Source organism: Aotus nancymaae, unplaced genomic scaffold (genome assembly GCF_030222135.1).
Source record: "Aotus nancymaae isolate 86718 unplaced genomic scaffold, 86718_ANA_hifiasm-v0.15.2.pri h1tg000049l, whole genome shotgun sequence".
In the NCBI taxonomy this organism is placed as follows: domain Eukaryota; kingdom Metazoa; phylum Chordata; class Mammalia; order Primates; family Aotidae; genus Aotus; species Aotus nancymaae.
In genome coordinates, this window is record NW_026988463.1 from 17101306 (window position 1) to 17118525 (window position 17220).

Genomic DNA, 17220 nt, shown 5'->3' on the forward strand with positions numbered 1-17220 from the left:
ACTGGATGTCTTTCATCAGCAGGACACCCACCTGTCTCCTTAAGTGCCCTATCGCAGAGAGGACCTGGATCGGAGAATGTTGGGGAGGATGATGGTTAGATCAAGGCGGGCTTCCTTGGAGTCGAGTCAAGAGAGACAGAGAAGGTCTATAGGGAAGTAAAATCAGGGGACAAATAGCATCTTGAGGTTTGGGGCTTTGAGGAGTGGGGAGCGTGGTACCAACCTGGAACTGAATCTCAAATAACAAAGGTAGAGTTTTCACAGAGGTAATTCAGAGAATCACAGGCAGCCAGGCCAGAGGACTTTACACCAGGAACCCAGGCTTTTCGGGTAACTCTCTGCTTCCCGACTCTTTCCTGTCCCCACCCCAGGCCAAAGATCAGCTCAAAGTGATTGCTTTCCTCCAGGGCCTTCGATGGAAGTGGTGTTGCCTCCTAGAGGGGGTTTTGGAAACCTGTGGGGCACAGACCCAAGGGTAGTTGTTAACAGCCCACAGGAGCAAGAGCATAAGTTTTAGAATCAGGCTGTGTGATTTGAGGCAAATAACTTAACCTCTCTGTGCCTACATACTTTCACCTGTAAAATGTGAATACTAATAGCACCTACACAATAGAGTTGCTCTGGGAAGGTTTGTTTGTTTTACAAATGGAGTCTCTCTCTGTTGCTTAGGCTGGAGTGCAGTGGTGCGATCTCGGCTCACTACAGCCTCCACCTCCCAGGTTCAAGCAATTCTCCTGCCTCAACCTCCCAAGGGGCTGGGATTTCAGGCACACACCACAGCGCCCTGCTAATTTTTGTATTTTCAGTAGAGACGGGGTTTCACCATGTTGGGCAGGCTGGTCTCGAACTCCTGACCTCAAGTAATTTGCCCACCTCGCCTTCCCAAAGTGCTGGGATTACAGGTGTGAGCCTCTGTGCCTGGCCCTGCTCTGGGAGTTTTAAAGATAATATATGTAAAGTGTGTAGCTCAGTTCTTAGAATAAATGCTCCATGTCAGCTGTCATCATCGTTACTGTAAAGGAAGAGGCGGGCTGGTCCTCTCACCACACCTTTCCACAAGCTTTGCCCTTGCCTGGAAAGCTCGTTTTTCTCTTGTCTCTTGCTCCTTTCTGCTCGAGATGAGGCTGGAAAGCTGCTTTCTCTGTGAAATCTCCTCCACTCTCCTTGGACCCTAGACCATGTGAGGCTCCACATTCTTGATGAAACTGAAACCCTGAACATACCCATCCCTACCACTCCCTTTTGGTCCTGTATTACCCACTTTCCTCTCTTGTCTCGGCATTCCACCAACAGCAGGAAGCATACTTTAGTTCCTCTGTCTTTTTTTCCTGCCCTGCCTGTCAGGGAGTAGACACCCAAATAAAGTTTGTGGGATGAATAAACCAGCGATTCAAACCCTGGCAGACCCTGCCCCGCTCAGTGTCACAAATCTTTTTTTTTTTTTTTTTTTTTTTTTGAGACATAGTTTTGCTCTTGTTGCCAGGCTGGAGTGCAGTGGTGCAATCTTGGCTTATAGCAACCTCCGCCTCCCGAGTTCAAGCAATTCTCCTCTCTCAGCCTCTCCAGTAGCTGGGATTACAGGCATGCACCACCATGCCTGGCTAATTTTGTATTTTTAGTAGCGATGGGGTTTCTCCATGTTGGTGAGGCTGGTCTTGAACTCCTGACCTCAGGTGATCCGCCCGCCTCAGCCTCCCAAAGTGCTGGGATTACAGATGTGAGCCACTGTGCCCAGCTATAACAAGTCTTTTAAAACATTCCTTTCACCCATCTGGGAATGAAATCCAGACTTACTCTAACCTACTTAAACACCCACAGCTCTAAAATGATCAATAGACTGCTAAAAATAGTATGAGGAAGAAATATATGACGGCAATTTATAAACAGATAATATATTTTATTATTTAAATGATGATGCCTGTAATCCCAGCACTTTGGGAGGCCAAGGCAGGTGGATCACTTTAGGTCAGGTATTTGAGACCAGCCTGGCCAACATGGTGAAACCCCATCCCTACTAAAAATACAAAAATTAGCTGGGCGTGGTGACCCACATCTGTAATTCCAGCTACTCAGGATGCTGAGGCAGGAGAATCACTTGAACCCAGGAGGTGGAAGTTGCAGTGAGCCGAGATCGTCCCACTGTACTCCAGCCTAGACAACAGAGCAAGACCCTGTCTCAAAAGTAAATAAGTAATATATATATAAATGATGGGTGCAACAATATTAGCACTTCTCAATTCTTTCAGTTTTCTTTTCTTTTTTTTTTTTTTTAAAGACAGATTCTCACTCTGTTGCCCAGACTGGAGTGCACTGGCACTGATCTCGGCTCACTGCAACCTCTGCCTCCTGGGTTCAAGCGATTCTTTTGCCTCAGCCTCCTGAGTAGCTGGGACTACAGGCACCCACCACCACAACTGGCTAATTTTTGTATTTTCAGTAGAGGCAGGGTTTCACCATGTTAGCCAGGCTGGTCTCGAACTCCTGAACTCCAGCGATCAGCCCACCTTGGCCTCACAAAGTTCTGGGATTACCGGCATAAGCCACGGTGCCTGACACTCTTCTCAGTTTTTGATGTGCACACGAATCGCTCAGGGATGCTCTTAGCGTGTTATAGCTGATGTTTGTTTCCTGATTCCTCTGGTCCAGGCTGGGCCTGAGATTCCGCACGTCTAACATGTTCCTAGGTGAGGCGGATGCTGCTGGCCAATGGTCCACACTTTGGTTGCAAGGGGCTGGAGGATATGTGAAGAGGTCAGCCACTGCGTGTTGAGTCAGCGAGAATTCAGTAGTTACAAATGCAAGTGGGGAATGGATGTGTGTTGGTGACTCACAGCCACAGCTTGTGTGGCCTCAGATGATGTAATTTTCTGAAACTGTGGTCAAACTAACTGGTGTAAAATCTCTTCTTGAGTGAAACAGTAGTTACTTTCCTAGAAAATTCATCTATGTTAAAACCATTCATAATAATGTTGCGTCATGTGTAAATATAAGTTAGGCCCCTGGCCGGGATAACTATAAATGAGTTGTTTAACCACAGGACATCTGAGGACATTCAGAAGTTATACAGGACGTGGGACAGTTCTTCACCATCCAGCCATGCGTGTTCCCCTGCACTGCTGGGTTCCTGATGTTCTCCCACCCACTCATTGCCAGGAGCATCCCCCAATCATTGTGATAGCCAGAAATGCCACCGCACACTTCCAGAACACCCTATTAGGGACAGTGCTACCTCCATTAAAGACTCTGGAATGCGGCTGGGTGCAGTGGCTCACATCTGTAATCCCAGCACTTTGGGAGGCCGAGGCGGGTGGATCATGAGGTCAAGAGATCAAGACCATCCTGACCAACATGGTGAAACCCTGTCTCTATTAAAAATACAAAAATTAGATGGGTGTGGTGGCGCACGCCTGTAGTCCCAGCTACTCGGGAGGCTGAGGCAGAAGAATCTGTTGAACCCCGAAGGCGGTGGTTGCAGTGAGCCAGGGTAGTGCCACTGCACTCCGACTAGACTCCATCTCAAAAAAAAAAAAAAGACTGGAATACAAGTATTTCTTGGGGTTCTGAGATCTCGGGGTAGAGGGTCTACTGGAAGAGCCTGTGTCATTGGTGGGGAGCAGTGTCACTGCGTGCAGACATGCCAGAGAGCTAAGAGGACACTGGCTGGGATGGATGGGGATGTGGTGGTCCACAGAGTAGATGCCCCTTCTGGAGACTGCAGGGCCACTACTGAGCCCCAAGACCATTATCATGCATAGAAATCTAAGCTCAGTGCTGTCAGCTCCCTAATGTTTCCAGAAAGAGCAGAAATCCAAAATTTTAGGCGAAATCTCTAGATTCTTCAGTGTGAGCCGAGATTGAGAGTTAAATGAACGAAAACAGTCTACAGAGCTAACCAGACACCTGTGTGCCTGAAGGAGCCATTGGTCCCAGTGTGGCTTTTGGCTTCAATTAAAAGACATGGCCAGGCATGGTGGCTCAATGCCTATAATCCCAGCACTTTGGGAGGCCGAGGCAGGCAGATCACTTGAGGTCAGGAGTTTGAGACCAGCCTGGCCAACATGGTGAAACTGCATCTCTACTAAAAATACAAAAATTAGCCAGGCATGGTGGTGTGTGCCTGTAATCCCAGCTACTTGGGAGGCTGAAGTGGGAGGATTTCTTGAAACTGGGAGGCCGAGGTTGCAGTGAGCCAAGATCGTGCCACTGCAGTTAGCCTGGGTGACAAAGGGAGACTGTCTCAAAACAAAAAACAACAAATTAAAAGATATGCTATCAACTTAAGGACGATCCACTGCCCGAATGAATGTGCCCCTCTTCTATCGTGTCACCCTAGCCTAGCGGGGACCCTCACTTCTCCCACCTTCCACCTCTCCTTGGCCCACTCCTGCCAGCCTCCTCCCTCTCTCTCCTCTGGGTGTTCCTTCCTTGGTTAACTCTGGCCCTTTCTCCAGCCAGCTCTTTTCATGCCAGCTTCTTTCTCCTAGTCTGACCACTCTGGCTGGATGCCAGGGGCTGTTTCTGTTTGAAAATCAGGGAAAGGCTGTTTCTGGATGGGAACAGGATTTGAACAGCTGAGATCGGCCAGCATGGGCCCTTGCTTGGGCCTGGTTCTCAGCAGGGATCAGGGGTAGAGTGGTGATTTTGCCCCACCCCTACTCCAGAGGATATTTGATAATGGTCTGGAGACATTCTTGGTTGTACCAAGGGCACGTGACTGGTGTCTGGTGGGTAAAGGTCACAGATCCTCCTAGATACCCTACAATGTACAAGGCAGCCCCTACAACAAAGATTTATCCAGCCCCAAATGTCAACGGCGCTGTCCTTGAGAAACCCCGCCTGAGAGGTAGGCAGAAGGCTTTATTATGGAAGCAAGACTCTGTTGTTCACATTCTGTCTTTCTCTGTGCCTGTTTCTCTGTGTCTCTCTGTGTCTCTTTTCACCACACCCTCTTCTTTCTCTCTGCATCTTTGGGTATTGTGGCCATAACTGTGGAATAATGGAATTGAATGCTGTAATTAATTACAGGCAAACTGTGCTCACGTAGTAACGAAGAAGATGCCAGGCTTCGGGACACTTTACAGCAGTTAGGCGGCCGCTCCCCATAGAAAAGCCCTTCTGTGTATAGAACATTTTCTTCCAAAGCAGACATGGTGGTTAACATTTCTGGAAGGTTCTGCTCTCTCTCTCTCCCCTTGGGTTTGAGTTTGCAACCTCACATTGTCTCTGGAGCCTGACTCCTGCATGTCACTTCTGACCCTGCCTCTTACCCACTGAATGACCTTCAGCGAGCCTGGCTCAGCCTCACTTGCCCCATTTGAAGTGGCACTGACTTTTTCTGCAGAGAGCCAGATGTTGGCTTTTCTGGACGTGCGGTCTCTGTCATAGCTCCTCAACTCTGCCATCCTAGCACAAAAGCACCGCCCTCAATGCGTGCACGAATGGGTGTGGCTGTGTTCTAGAAGAACTTTATTGACAAAGACAGGTGGTACAGTGTTTTTCTGATCCCTGACCTACTTTTTGAGATAGTTTTGAGGAATGAATAGCGATGCCAAGCCAAGGGCTTAGCTCTGCACCTGGCACGTAATCAGCACATAGTCAACAATAGCTGATGTTTCTTTCTTCTTTTCATTCCGTTTTCTCTTGTGTTTCCTTCCTTTTCCTCTTTTTCTCCTCTGCCAGCATTTCGTCCTCTGCTATGTGTCTCTGTACTACACAGCTGTCTCTTACGCTGATAGGGAAGGAGCCAGAAGATGCCAGTTCAGGTCTTTCCCTGCCACCTGCCCACAGTCCTGGGTGCTTTGAGCACTGTGACGCTCACTGTCATGTCCCCCTGCTGGGGTTGAGAAGAGGAAGTGGGTTGAGGCAGGGGCTGGGCTCTGAGCACGCCTTGCTGGGCTCTTCGGCTTTTACCCCAAGGACTTAGCCTTGCAGGCTTGAGGTCCAGGCTGCGTGGCCTTGGACAGCATCAAACATAAACAAAGCCAGACCCTATGAAAGTAGTAAGGACAGATTTATTCAGTAATGCCTGTTGCAGTAGAGAAAAGAGTCCAGCATGGAACTGAACGCCACTTGGATTTGTTCAGAGGTGACTGGGTATTTTAAAGGGAGAAGGAGGGAGGTGGGAGGGAGGGAAGGGAGATGAGGTCAGTGGAGTCAGGGAAGTGAAGAATTACCAAAAGCAGGTGGTCTGTGTGAGACCCATCTGGCTTTGCTAACTGGTGTTCATGAAGTCTGGTTCCTGCTCTCTTACAGAGGCTGGGAGATGAGGCCCTGTCTAGAGGTGTTTGCTGGAACAAACAATAAATTATTTTGGCAGCCCTGAGTTTTCTAAAGCAGTTACTTTGAGCAGGAGTGGGGGTCATCCTAGGGATATAGCCTTGAGCTGTTAGAAACTGTGTTGGTGTTTCAGGCATGGAAGCTCACACTTGCAGTCCCAGCACTTTAGAAAGCCAAGGATTGCCTGAGCCCAGGAGTTTGAGACCAGCCTGGGAACATAGCAAGGTCTTGTCTCTACAAAAACTTTAAAAAGCTGGGTGTAGTGGTGAAAGCCTGTGTCGTCCCAGCTACTCAGGAGGCTAATCAGGAGGATTGCTTGAACTCAGGAGGTTGAGGCTGCAGTGAGCCATGATCATACCACTGCACTCCAACCTGGGCAACAAAATGAGACCTGTCTCGAAAAATAAATAAAAAGGGAAAAAAACTGATGTTAGTGTTTCACTCAAGTCTTTATAGGCAAAGGTTGAAGCCCAGTAGAGACAGGGGGCGGGGGAGGCTAGCTGGACTTTGGTCAAGGAGCAACTTAGGACGCCAGGTTATTCTTCCTCTCTGATGATGATTCAGGACTTGAGAGTCCCGGATTCTTCTCTCTGTATAAAAGTATTTATCAGTCAACTTTGATTTCTGTTTGTTCTGTGTGTATTTATTGTGGATGGAAGTAAAAGACAAATCTAAAGGCTTGGAATATAGCAAACCAGCCAACGTAAAAGAATCCTAAACTTTTAAATTTAATAATCAGGAGATATTTCTGATTGTACCTATGTATTATGTCAGCAGTTCTCAAACTTAGTCTCTGGATTCCCTAATACTCTCAAACATTATTGCGGATCCCCAGAGGGCTTTGGTTTAGGTAGGTTCTATCAAGTATTTCCTATATAGTGACATTTAAACTAAGGCATTCAGCTGGGCGCAGTGGCTCACGCCTGTAATCCCAGCATTTTGGGAGGCCAAGGAGGGCAGATCACAAGGTCAGGAGATTGAGATCATCCTGACTAACATCGTGAAACCCCATCTCTACTAAAAAAAACAATTAAAAAAATTGGCTGGGAATAGTGGCACACACCTGTAGTCCCAGCTACTTGGGAGGCTGAGGCAGGAGAATTGCTTGAACCCAGGAGGCAGAGGTTGCAGTGAGCCAAGATCACGCCATTGCACTCCAGCCTGGGCAACAGAGTGAGACCTTGTCATTCATTCATTCATTCATTCATTCATAAATAAATAAATTAATGGCATTCTTAAAATGTTTATTAATTTATTTAAAAACAGTTATAATAACCTATTTCTTGTGTATATAAACAACATGTATAAAAAATATGCTTATTTTTCCCCCCAAGCAAAACAAATTTCAGGAGAAGGGAGGTACTGTTTTACGTTTTTTGCAGGTCTCTGTGACACCTGGCTCAATAGAAGACAGCTGGATTCTCACACCGGCTTCTGATTTCTGTTGCAGTATCACATGTTGTGTAGCCTCTTGAAAAGTCCACTGTACACTCATGAGAGAATAAGCGAGAAAGGAAAATAACGTCTTTATATTGTGGTGAAAATAGTTTGTCATTGAAGATCCCCTGAGAAGGCCTCAGGGACCCCCAGCAGTTCCCAGACCACGCACTTTAAGAACCACTTTACTAAGTCACCATTGCAAGCATTAATTCTATTTTAATAAATTATACCTAATATTTATTGAGTTCTCAGTATTAAGCTAAGTGTTTTACATGCATTGACTCTTCATTCTCATAACAGGCTCATTAGGTTGGGTACTAATTATTGTCCCCATTTTACAGAGAAGGAAACTGAGGTAGATAAAGTTAGGCACTGCACCTGGGGCCACACAGTGAATAAAGGGATGGATCCAGTTTTCAACCCACTGCACCTCAACATCCGGCCTTTCCAAAAAGACTCAGCCCTGCTCATCAGGTGACAAGGCGCTAGCTTAAAATATCGTCCTGTTGCCGCTCGTGTATTTAACATATATCGAGCCTCTCACCCAATGTTATTTTGTTAAATACAATTATATGTGTGACATATTAGTTAATCCCCATCTTATCTTTGCAAAGTAGGTCTTCTTACCCCCTTCTTTTGTAGATGAGAAAATTGAGGCTCTGAGAGGTTCAACCTCTTGCTCTCTATCTCAGAGTTAAGGAGCAGAGACTGGATCCCGACCCAACCCTGTCAGAATCCCTCCTTCCCACCTCACCCTATGCTGTGTTTTGCATTGCATTAACATGATGCTATTTTGCAAAGGGCTTCTTATTTAGGGTTCTGCTAAAGCAGGGCCTGCCCGTGTCTAGCGTGATCCATGGGTTTCTAAGTGCTGGCCAGCCCAGTCACCTTTTGTGCATGCAAATGAGCTGGGCAAGGGGCCTCTGTTAGGTCTATTTGCATTGGCAGCCTGGGTAATTGCATGTCCTAATTGGTACAGCCACGCACACTGAGCTTCCACCATTCGCCTACCCTGGCACAGAGGTCCTTTTGGAAGCAGGTGCAGGCTTCTCCCGCTTTGTTCCTCCCAGTGGCCTTGGTAGCCTTGGTGATTGGAATGAAGCCTCGGACACAAAGTTCAACAGCAAACAGCTACCCAGCCGGTTGTGCGTGCACATGGCAGAAAAGGAAGCCGTAAAGTGGTCATGATGAGCGAGTGGGACGGGCGCCCTCATGTCTGAACAGTGCATCTGCCTGGGGTTTCCCTTTGGCCCTGTCCCTATTCATAACAGCTGCAGAGAGGCAGTGGGATGTTGAAAGGCCTGGCCTCCAGACCTAGACAGCCTGGGTTCAACTCCTGGCTCCTCTGTTTCCTAGGTGTGTGGATTTACTCACTTAACCTCCCTGAACCTTAATGTTCCAGTCTGAAAAATGGGTAGATAATAAAATATCTTCTTTATCAGCTCGTCATGGAGATTAAATACGTTAGTACATACAACAGGCTTGGAACATAACCTAAGACATAAACATTAAGAAACACCGCATGTTGTCACCTATATGTGGGTAAGGGGAACATCACACACTGGGGCCTGTTTGGGGGTGGAGAGCTAGGGGAGGGATATCTGGGGGAGGGGCTCGGGGAGGGATAGCTGGGGGTGGGGGGCTAGGGGAGGGGATAGTATTAGGAAAAATACCTAATGTAGATGACGGGGTGATGGATGCAGCAAAGCCCCATGGTACGTGTATACCTATGTAACAAACCTGCATGTTCTGCACATGTACCCAAGAACCTAAAGTATAATAAATAAAATAAATAAGAAATACATGTTTCTTAAGCACTTTGCACATGTCAGGTGCTATCTCCTATACTTGATCGATTCAGTCCCTGGGAGGTAGGTGCCATTTTCATCTCTCTGGGAGGCATAAGGAAATTGAGGCAAAGAGAGGAGAAATGTTCTGTCCCAGCTTGAAGAACCCTGGCACATGGAGAAGAGAGGAATCAAACTCACTTCTTCCTGAGTCCAGACCTCTGAATCTCAGTGTCCTGGTAGAGACAATGATGGAGGGATAAACCTGGGAGGAGACGGGATACCCTTTGGAGCTTCCTTCTTGTCCTCAGTTCCTGGTCTCTTAAGGTCCATCGAATTGTTTTTTCAATGAGCTGAAGTGGCAGAATTTTGTTCATTGATTAGATTGATCGATGACTAACTCAGAGAATGGTTAGTAACACGCATTCGGGGCACGTCATTTTACAGATAAGAAAGTTGGACATTAGTTCATGCAATACTAGTACCCAGGTCTTCTCCCTCCGTGCCTGGTGCTCTTTCTCCATAAACAATAAGCCACGTTTATCTCGAAGTAGATAGTTTAAAAATCAGAGCAACACACCCCCACCCCTTAGAAATGGGAGCAAGGGGCCAGGATTCAGTAGACTCATTCTGAACCAAGAGAACCTGGGAAAAATGGAAGCAGACCCACGTGTCTCTGCAACAGCAGCGTGGGTCAGGTAACCTGCCTCTCAGAGCCATGTTGTGTTTAGCATATTTCTACCTGATTGAAATTGGCTCTAAACATGCCCAAGGTTGAATGGCAATGGAGGACGTTATTGCATTTAATTATTTCACCAGAATAAAAATGGATTCTAGCAGCAGCTTAGAGGTATGGCAGCAGCAGAGCAATTAGAGTTTTGGAGCTTGCACGCAAACATTTGAATGTGCAATCATTGTAATAAGTACATTAAAATAAGTCAAAGGGTTGCATTAGCATAAATAAAGGTGAGAGAGTTGGATTGGTTAAGAGTAAAGAAGATGATGCCAGTTGATCACAACTGAGAAATAATAACCAATGTGTCCTCTAGGTGGAGACTTTCAGGGGAGAGAGAGTGTTAATTGGTAGAGTTCTCCAGCCTGGTTTGCTGCTCTTTCTTCTTCTGGCTTGTGTGGTGGGCATGTTCTAGTAGTTTTGCATACACTCTTCCTCATTGAAATACCCAAGACATGAGGTTTGGTTTTTGTTCTTTTTTTTTTTTTTCGAGATGGAGTCTCGCTCTGTCACCCAGGCTGGAGTGCAGTGGCGCGATCTCTGCTCATTGCAACCTCTGCCTCCTGGGTTCAAACGACTCTCCTGCCTCAGCTTCCCCAGTAGCTGGGACTACAGGTGCGTGCCACCACGCCCAGCTAATTTTTTTGCATTTTTAGTAGAGATAGGGTTTCACTGTGTTAGCCAGGATGGTCTCCATCTCCTGACCTCATGATCTGCCTGCCTTGGCCTCCCAAAGTGCTGCGATTAGAGGCATGAGCTACCGCACCTAGCCTGGGGCAATTATTATTATCATCCCCATGAACGCCAAGGAGATATCATCCCAATGTTCCAAATGAGTGAACTGAAGCACAGAGGGTTTGAGTCCCTTCGTTACTAGCAGTGTGGCCTCCGTCAAGTTATTTCACCTCTCTCTGCATTAGTTTCCTCCCCTTAAGGAAGGAAGGACTAATACCATCTGGCTTAATGAGTTTTCAAGAAGATTCAAAGGGCACAGAGCATGGACACTTGGGTGCTGGGCATATGATGGTTGTCTTTTATGGATCTGCCTGAAGACCTCCCAAGGTTGGTTTTGTAAAGGGAAGGGATCCTAGGTTTGGTTTTCTGGATCTTGAGTCTCCAGGGAAAGGACAGAAAAGGCAAAATCTGTTCACCCCTTGGCAGTCAGTTGAAGAGTTAAGGGGAACATGAAATTATATGGTATGTCCATCCTTGGATGGCTGGATAAAGAAAATGTGGCGTATATATACAACAGATTTTAGTCAGTCTTTGAAAGAAGAAAATGTTACAACATGCAGCAACATGGGTGAACTGTGAGGACATTATGCTAACTGAAATAAACAAGTCACAGAAGGACAGATACTACATGTATTTATTCCGCTTCTACCAGCTATTGAAAACAGTCAGAATCCTAGAACCCGACAGTGGAACAGTGGTTGACAGGGGCTGGTGGTTTGGGGATGAGAGTGGGGAGGTGCTGATAGACAGGCATAAAGTCTCAATCGTGCACGCACGATGAAGAAGTCATAGAGATTGTAGTCAACAGTATGGTGGTATATGCAACAATACACAACAGTTTGCTGTATTGTTGCATATAGTACTATATTTGACTGTAGTTGCGTAGTCAACAATAATACTTAAAAATTAGTTCGGAGGGTAGATCTCATGTTAAGTGTTTTTATCACAGTAAAATAATATTTTTAAAACGAAAAAATGGGCCAGGTATGGTGGCTTACGCCTGTAATCCCAGTACTTTTGGAGGCTGAGGTGTGTGGATCACCTGAGGTCAGGAGTTCGAGACCAGCCTGGCTAACATGGTGAAACCCCATCTCTATAAAAAACACAAAAATTTGCCAGGCATGGTGGCAGGCACCTGTAATCCTAGCTACTCGGGAGGCTGAGGCAGGAGAATCACTTAAACCCAGGAGGCGGAGGTTGCGGTGAGCTGAGATCGAGCCATTGCACCCTAGCCTGAGTAACAAGAGCAAAACTCCATCTCAAAACAAAACAAAACAAAACAAATGAACTGGGGGGAATACAGAGAGAACTCATCAGTCACTAAAGAAAATGCCAGTGACGCCGAGGGACGGGAGTTCTCAGGCCTTTGATTCTCGCTGACTGTGCCTCTCTCTGACTTCTCTGGAAGTGATCTACTATCTGAGCTTTTTATTCTAGAAGACAGAATATTTCCCTTCCCTCTTATACTCGCATTCTTTGATTTCCTGTGGCAGCTGAGTAGCATCTGGGGCCAGGCAAAAGTTCACAGGGCCACCGCAATCTAATCATTGCCATTGTGGTGGCCTCTCCTGAGTAGATAGTGGGTAGGAGTCATGAGTTCTGTTAGAATCAGTGGTGGTGCCTGTTCCTGATACTACAAATTGGCCAGAGGCATTGGCCATTCTCTGTCAGATTAGCTTCATCAGCCGTAGAGGGTGGAGAGAGATGATCTCAGTGTTTTCTGTGTCTGGTTTTGCTTTGTGAACTTCAGCCAGAATGTGATGGAGAACAGGAGCTTTTGAAATGGGGGTTGTGGAGGTTTTCTGTTGTGGGGCGGGGAACCTTGCTGATTGTGAAGAAAGAAAAGAGTCCAAGAGTAACACTTAGGACGTATCTGAAGAGAAAATGAAGATGCCCATCAGGGCAATTACTCCCTGCCATCTAGACATTTCTAGAAAGTTCTAGAAAATGGACTTAGGGATAGAATTTAAATTTGTGTTCTTGGAGTGTGGGAGTCATCAAATGGATTTTCTCACTGTTGGAGGGAGGAAAAAAAAATTGGCTCCTGTACCTGAGGCAGCTCAAAGGAAGAAAGCAGATCAGGTTAGCTCCTGGATTAGTCAAAATAAGCTAGACCATGCTGCAGTAACAAAGATCCCCCACATCTCAGTGATTCAAAGCAGCAGGGGTCAATTTCTGCACACTGAGGGTTGGTGGAGTCTGTGCTCCACATGGGCCTCACTCAGGGATGCATGACCTCCTCCAGCAGGAGTGTGGCTGGATATTGTGGTATCCAGGGACTGACACCTTCTGGCTTCCAGTCCCTGCTCTTGGCCATAGCATGTTTCTTGTCTGTATCTAATGTGCAAGGGATAGGGACATACAATCCTAATGTATGCCTAGAAGGAATGGAATGGAAATGATTTTTCATAGCTTTATTGAATGCCTCTCTTGCTCCATCCAGCTCCATCCCGACAGAGACTAATATGAGCAAAGAAGGTGATACCCATTCCACAGCACGCATGGAGAAGGGGAACTGAATGCTTCTTGGTTTACCTCTCAGCAAAACACAGGGGGCGCGATGCAGCAGCAGGTTTTAGAATCAGGCAGATGCAAGTTCTTTGCCTCCCCCAGATGAACTTGCGGAAATTACTTAACATCCCCAACTTTCTTTTCCACCATTTTCTGTAAGATGGGAGAAGAGTAGTGCCTACACTGGAACTCATTTCTGGAAGTTAAGTGAGGTACCACATCTAAGGGCTTAGCATGGCATCTAGCATATGATCCATATTGAAGACTGTATCATAACAAGCACTGGCTCCTCGTTCTGCAAAATGGCAAGGAGAATGCATCTAATCGTCAGTACCCAATAAGGAATACCTGTGTAACTTATTATGGTGCCTGGCTTGTGGCAAGAGCTCAGAAAATGTCTGAGAGGCTGCTTGGGACTCGTAAGGGCCTCTGGATAGAAAAGAGGAACATCGGCAGGGTTTGTTTAGATTACGAGAATAGAATGTATTCTAGGCACCCACTAAAGGGATTTTTTGAGGTCTCTCTGGGAAGGTAAGAAAGCCCAGAACCAGAAGGCCCTCATTTATAGATCAGCATGTAACAGCAGTTCCTGCGTACAACCAGTAGCTGCCCTGTGACCCAATATGGACTGATCAGCTCCTTTTTCTCAGTTCTCTTTCCTTCTTCCTGCCTTTTTACCTTCCGGCTCCTGCAGCCTCAAACTCCAAGTGCTTTGTGGCTGTTGCTTACTCTCTCGCCGTGTCTTTCTGCAACACCGTAGTCCACTGGACAGCCTGAAGATTGCAATTGGGAGGTCACACACCTGTAGCAGATTCATTGAGCTGGGTGGGAGGGGCCAGATCTTGTGGCACAATGTCAGGTTGCACTGCTTAAGGGTTTTGGTGATGGGTGTAGTAAGGATCATACAATTTATTGGAAGTGGATAGTGTCCCTGGTAGCTCAGAATGTAGGGTCTGTGATCTGTCTGGTTTGAGTTCCAGCTTTACCACCAACTAGCTGGGTGACCCTGAGTAAGTCAGTTCTTCTTGAGTGCTGTTTTCCATTTGTAAATGGAAAGTCATACCAATACTCAGCTTACAGAGTGGCCACAAGATGTTTTAGTGTCAGTAGAGCCTCCACCAAATAGACATTCATGCTTACTACTAGGAGCAATGGAGCAGAAGCTAGAGGGGCATCGTCTTGTTGTTATTGTTGTTGTTGTTGTTGAGATACAGTTTTATTCCATCACCCAGGCTGGAGTGCAGTGGCGCAGTCTCAGCTCACTGCAACCTCCACCTTCCAGGTTCAAGCAATTCTCCTCCCTCAGCCTTCTGAGTAGCTGGGACTACAGGCATGCGACACCATGCCTAGCTTTTTTTTTTTTTTTTGTATTATTGGTAGACATGGGGTTTTGCCATGTTGGCCAGGCTGGTCTTGAACTCCTGACCTCAAGTGAACCACCTGCCTTGGCCTCCCAAAGTACTGAAATTATGGGTGTGAGCCCCCATGCCCGGCCCTGTTGGCACCTTCCTCTCCAGACCATTGCTGAACCATGTATGGATGGTGAGGACAGGAGCAGCTAACCCCTCCCCAGAGGAGGAGACCTTTTAACTCACACTCCAGTAGAGCAGGGGTCTGCATACCTTTTCTTAAAGGGCTGGATAGAAATACTTTAGGCTTTTCAGACTAGACAGTTTCTGTGGCAACTATTCCCTCTGCTGTTGTAGCAGGAAAGCAGCCATAGACAATACGCAAATGGACAGGTGTGGCTGTGTTCCAATAAAACTTTATTTATAAAAACCCCAGGCAGTTGTTTGCTGACCTGCTTGCGTGGAAGCCTTGCTGAGTGTCAGCTGCTCTTGGGTACCACTGCAGCTCCGCTGTTCAGTCCACTATACCTTTTTCCATGGGAACTGGTGAAAGGCATATTTCAGCCCTCCTTAAAAGGAAACCTAGCAGGGATGCTGCTCATTGTCCCTGTGTTTCCATAGCAACAAGGGCAGATATGGGGAGCGATTACTGTTCTTTGTGGCATCAGAGGTCAGGGGCTGTGTTCTGGGACACTGGATATGCTTTCAGATTAAGGCCTTGGGAATGAGCTTCATGTAGAGGCAACATGTTGCAGAAACAACTTGAGGTGTTGGTTGAATGATGCATTTGATCATTCCACTGATCAAAATAACCAGGACTCACTTACCCATGGAGGAGCTGAGTTTGGGGTCCAGCTTTTCTGGAAACATCCGTGCCATGCATGGTCTCCAGAATGACTCCTGATCTTTCTCTTAACCCCAGGTGACTTCATTTCTGGTCCAGGTGTAAATGTTAAGAGCCAAAACTCAAGCACAAGAGTGTCACAAGTTTGTGTAAGGTTTATTCTGCAAAGGCTGCATTCCTCTAAAAAAATAAATAAATAAAAGCTGCTGGTTTCTTTCCCATAGAATTTACAACGGCTTGGTCTGATTTCTCTTATGGGCATAGATATATGGGCATGTCCTGATATAATATCCTACCAATATGTTTCCCTTTATAACTTTATTATGTCATTTCCGACCCTTAAGTAAACTATCACCGCACTTTCCACTGGAATTTAAACAGGAAGCTGGAACAAAATGTTTGTTACCCAGTAGCCAAGACAGTCAAGGAAAGAAACTGACTTGAAAAGGTGGTTAATAAGAAGCATTGAGTTTCCTAGTCATGGCACTTTAGAGCTTAAAAAAGCCTTAGTTTCTAGTTGGAACATCTCGTGTTTCCAGATGGGGAAACTGAGGTCCAGAGAGAAACATCTTACCACTGGTTAAACCAGTAGCAAAAGTAGGATGTGAAACTGTGGCCCAGCCTTCCAAGCCCATGTGACTCATCCTTCAAAGGCCAGTCTGCTTAGTGCGATGGCTCAGTCAGGTTTCACTTCTGTTTCTCTCCCCTCTTCTCCAGGATGGCTACTTTTCTCACCGGCCGAAAGAGAAAGTGCGAACAGATAGCAACAATGAGAACTCTGTCCCCAAAGACTTTGAGAATGTCGACAACAGCAACTTCGCACCCAGGACTCAAAAGCAGAAGCACCAGCCTGAGTTGGCAAAGAAGCCACCGAGTAGGCAGAAGGAGCTTTTGAAAAGGAAGCTGGAACAGCAGGAGAAAGGAAAAGGACATGCATTCCCCAGGAAAGGCCCTGGTGAGGTGCTGCCTCCCGGGGACAGAGCCGCAGCCAACAGCAGCCGTGGAAAGGATGTGTCCAGACTGCCTCATGCCAGGAAAACTGGGGGCAGCTCCCCTGAGACCAAGTATGACCAGCCCCCCAAGTGTGACATCTCGGGCAAGGAGGCCATCTCCGCCCTGTCCCGTGCTAAGTCCAAGCACTGCCGCCAGGAGATCGGGGAGACCTACTGCCGCCACAAGTTAGGGCTGCTGATGCCTGAGAAGGTGACTCGGTTCTGCCCCCTGGAGGGTAAGTTCCAGCCCTGGTGGCTCAGAGAGGCAGGTGTCTCCTGGCCGCTTCCTCCTCCTGCCCAGCCCCTTCTGCTCACCTTCTCAGACCTTCTGAGAAAGGCCGCCCTATTTTCCAAACCCCAGATGAGCATATGAGATCTGATTTGTTCATGTCCTCCCTGAATGTTGAAGTCTTGTGTCAGAAAAGTTTTGCAAAATCAGATGACCTTTTGTAGGTGCTTTAACCCACTGCCTTGACGGCCAAGGATAAAATGATAGTGAAATCGGGAGCTGATGTGAAGTTTGCAGGAGCCAAGGTGGCTGTATTGATATGGT

General features: G+C 46.8%; 1 protein-coding gene across 3 annotated transcripts in view; it reads left to right on the forward strand.

Moving 5' to 3' along the window:
* The window catches only part of XYLT1 (xylosyltransferase 1), a 375146-nt gene that overhangs the window by 203263 nt on the left and 154663 nt on the right, over positions 1–17220 (forward strand). For 2 of the 3 annotated variants that reach the window (XM_064362527.1, XM_064362528.1), the window contains exon 3: positions 16393–16903. In XM_064362527.1, coding sequence (XP_064218597.1) covers positions 16393–16903 — 511 coding nt within the window. Of the gene's footprint in view, positions 1–6020; positions 6086–16392; positions 16904–17220 lie in introns of those variants that run through there. The other variant, XM_012464641.3, reaches the window with a different exon arrangement.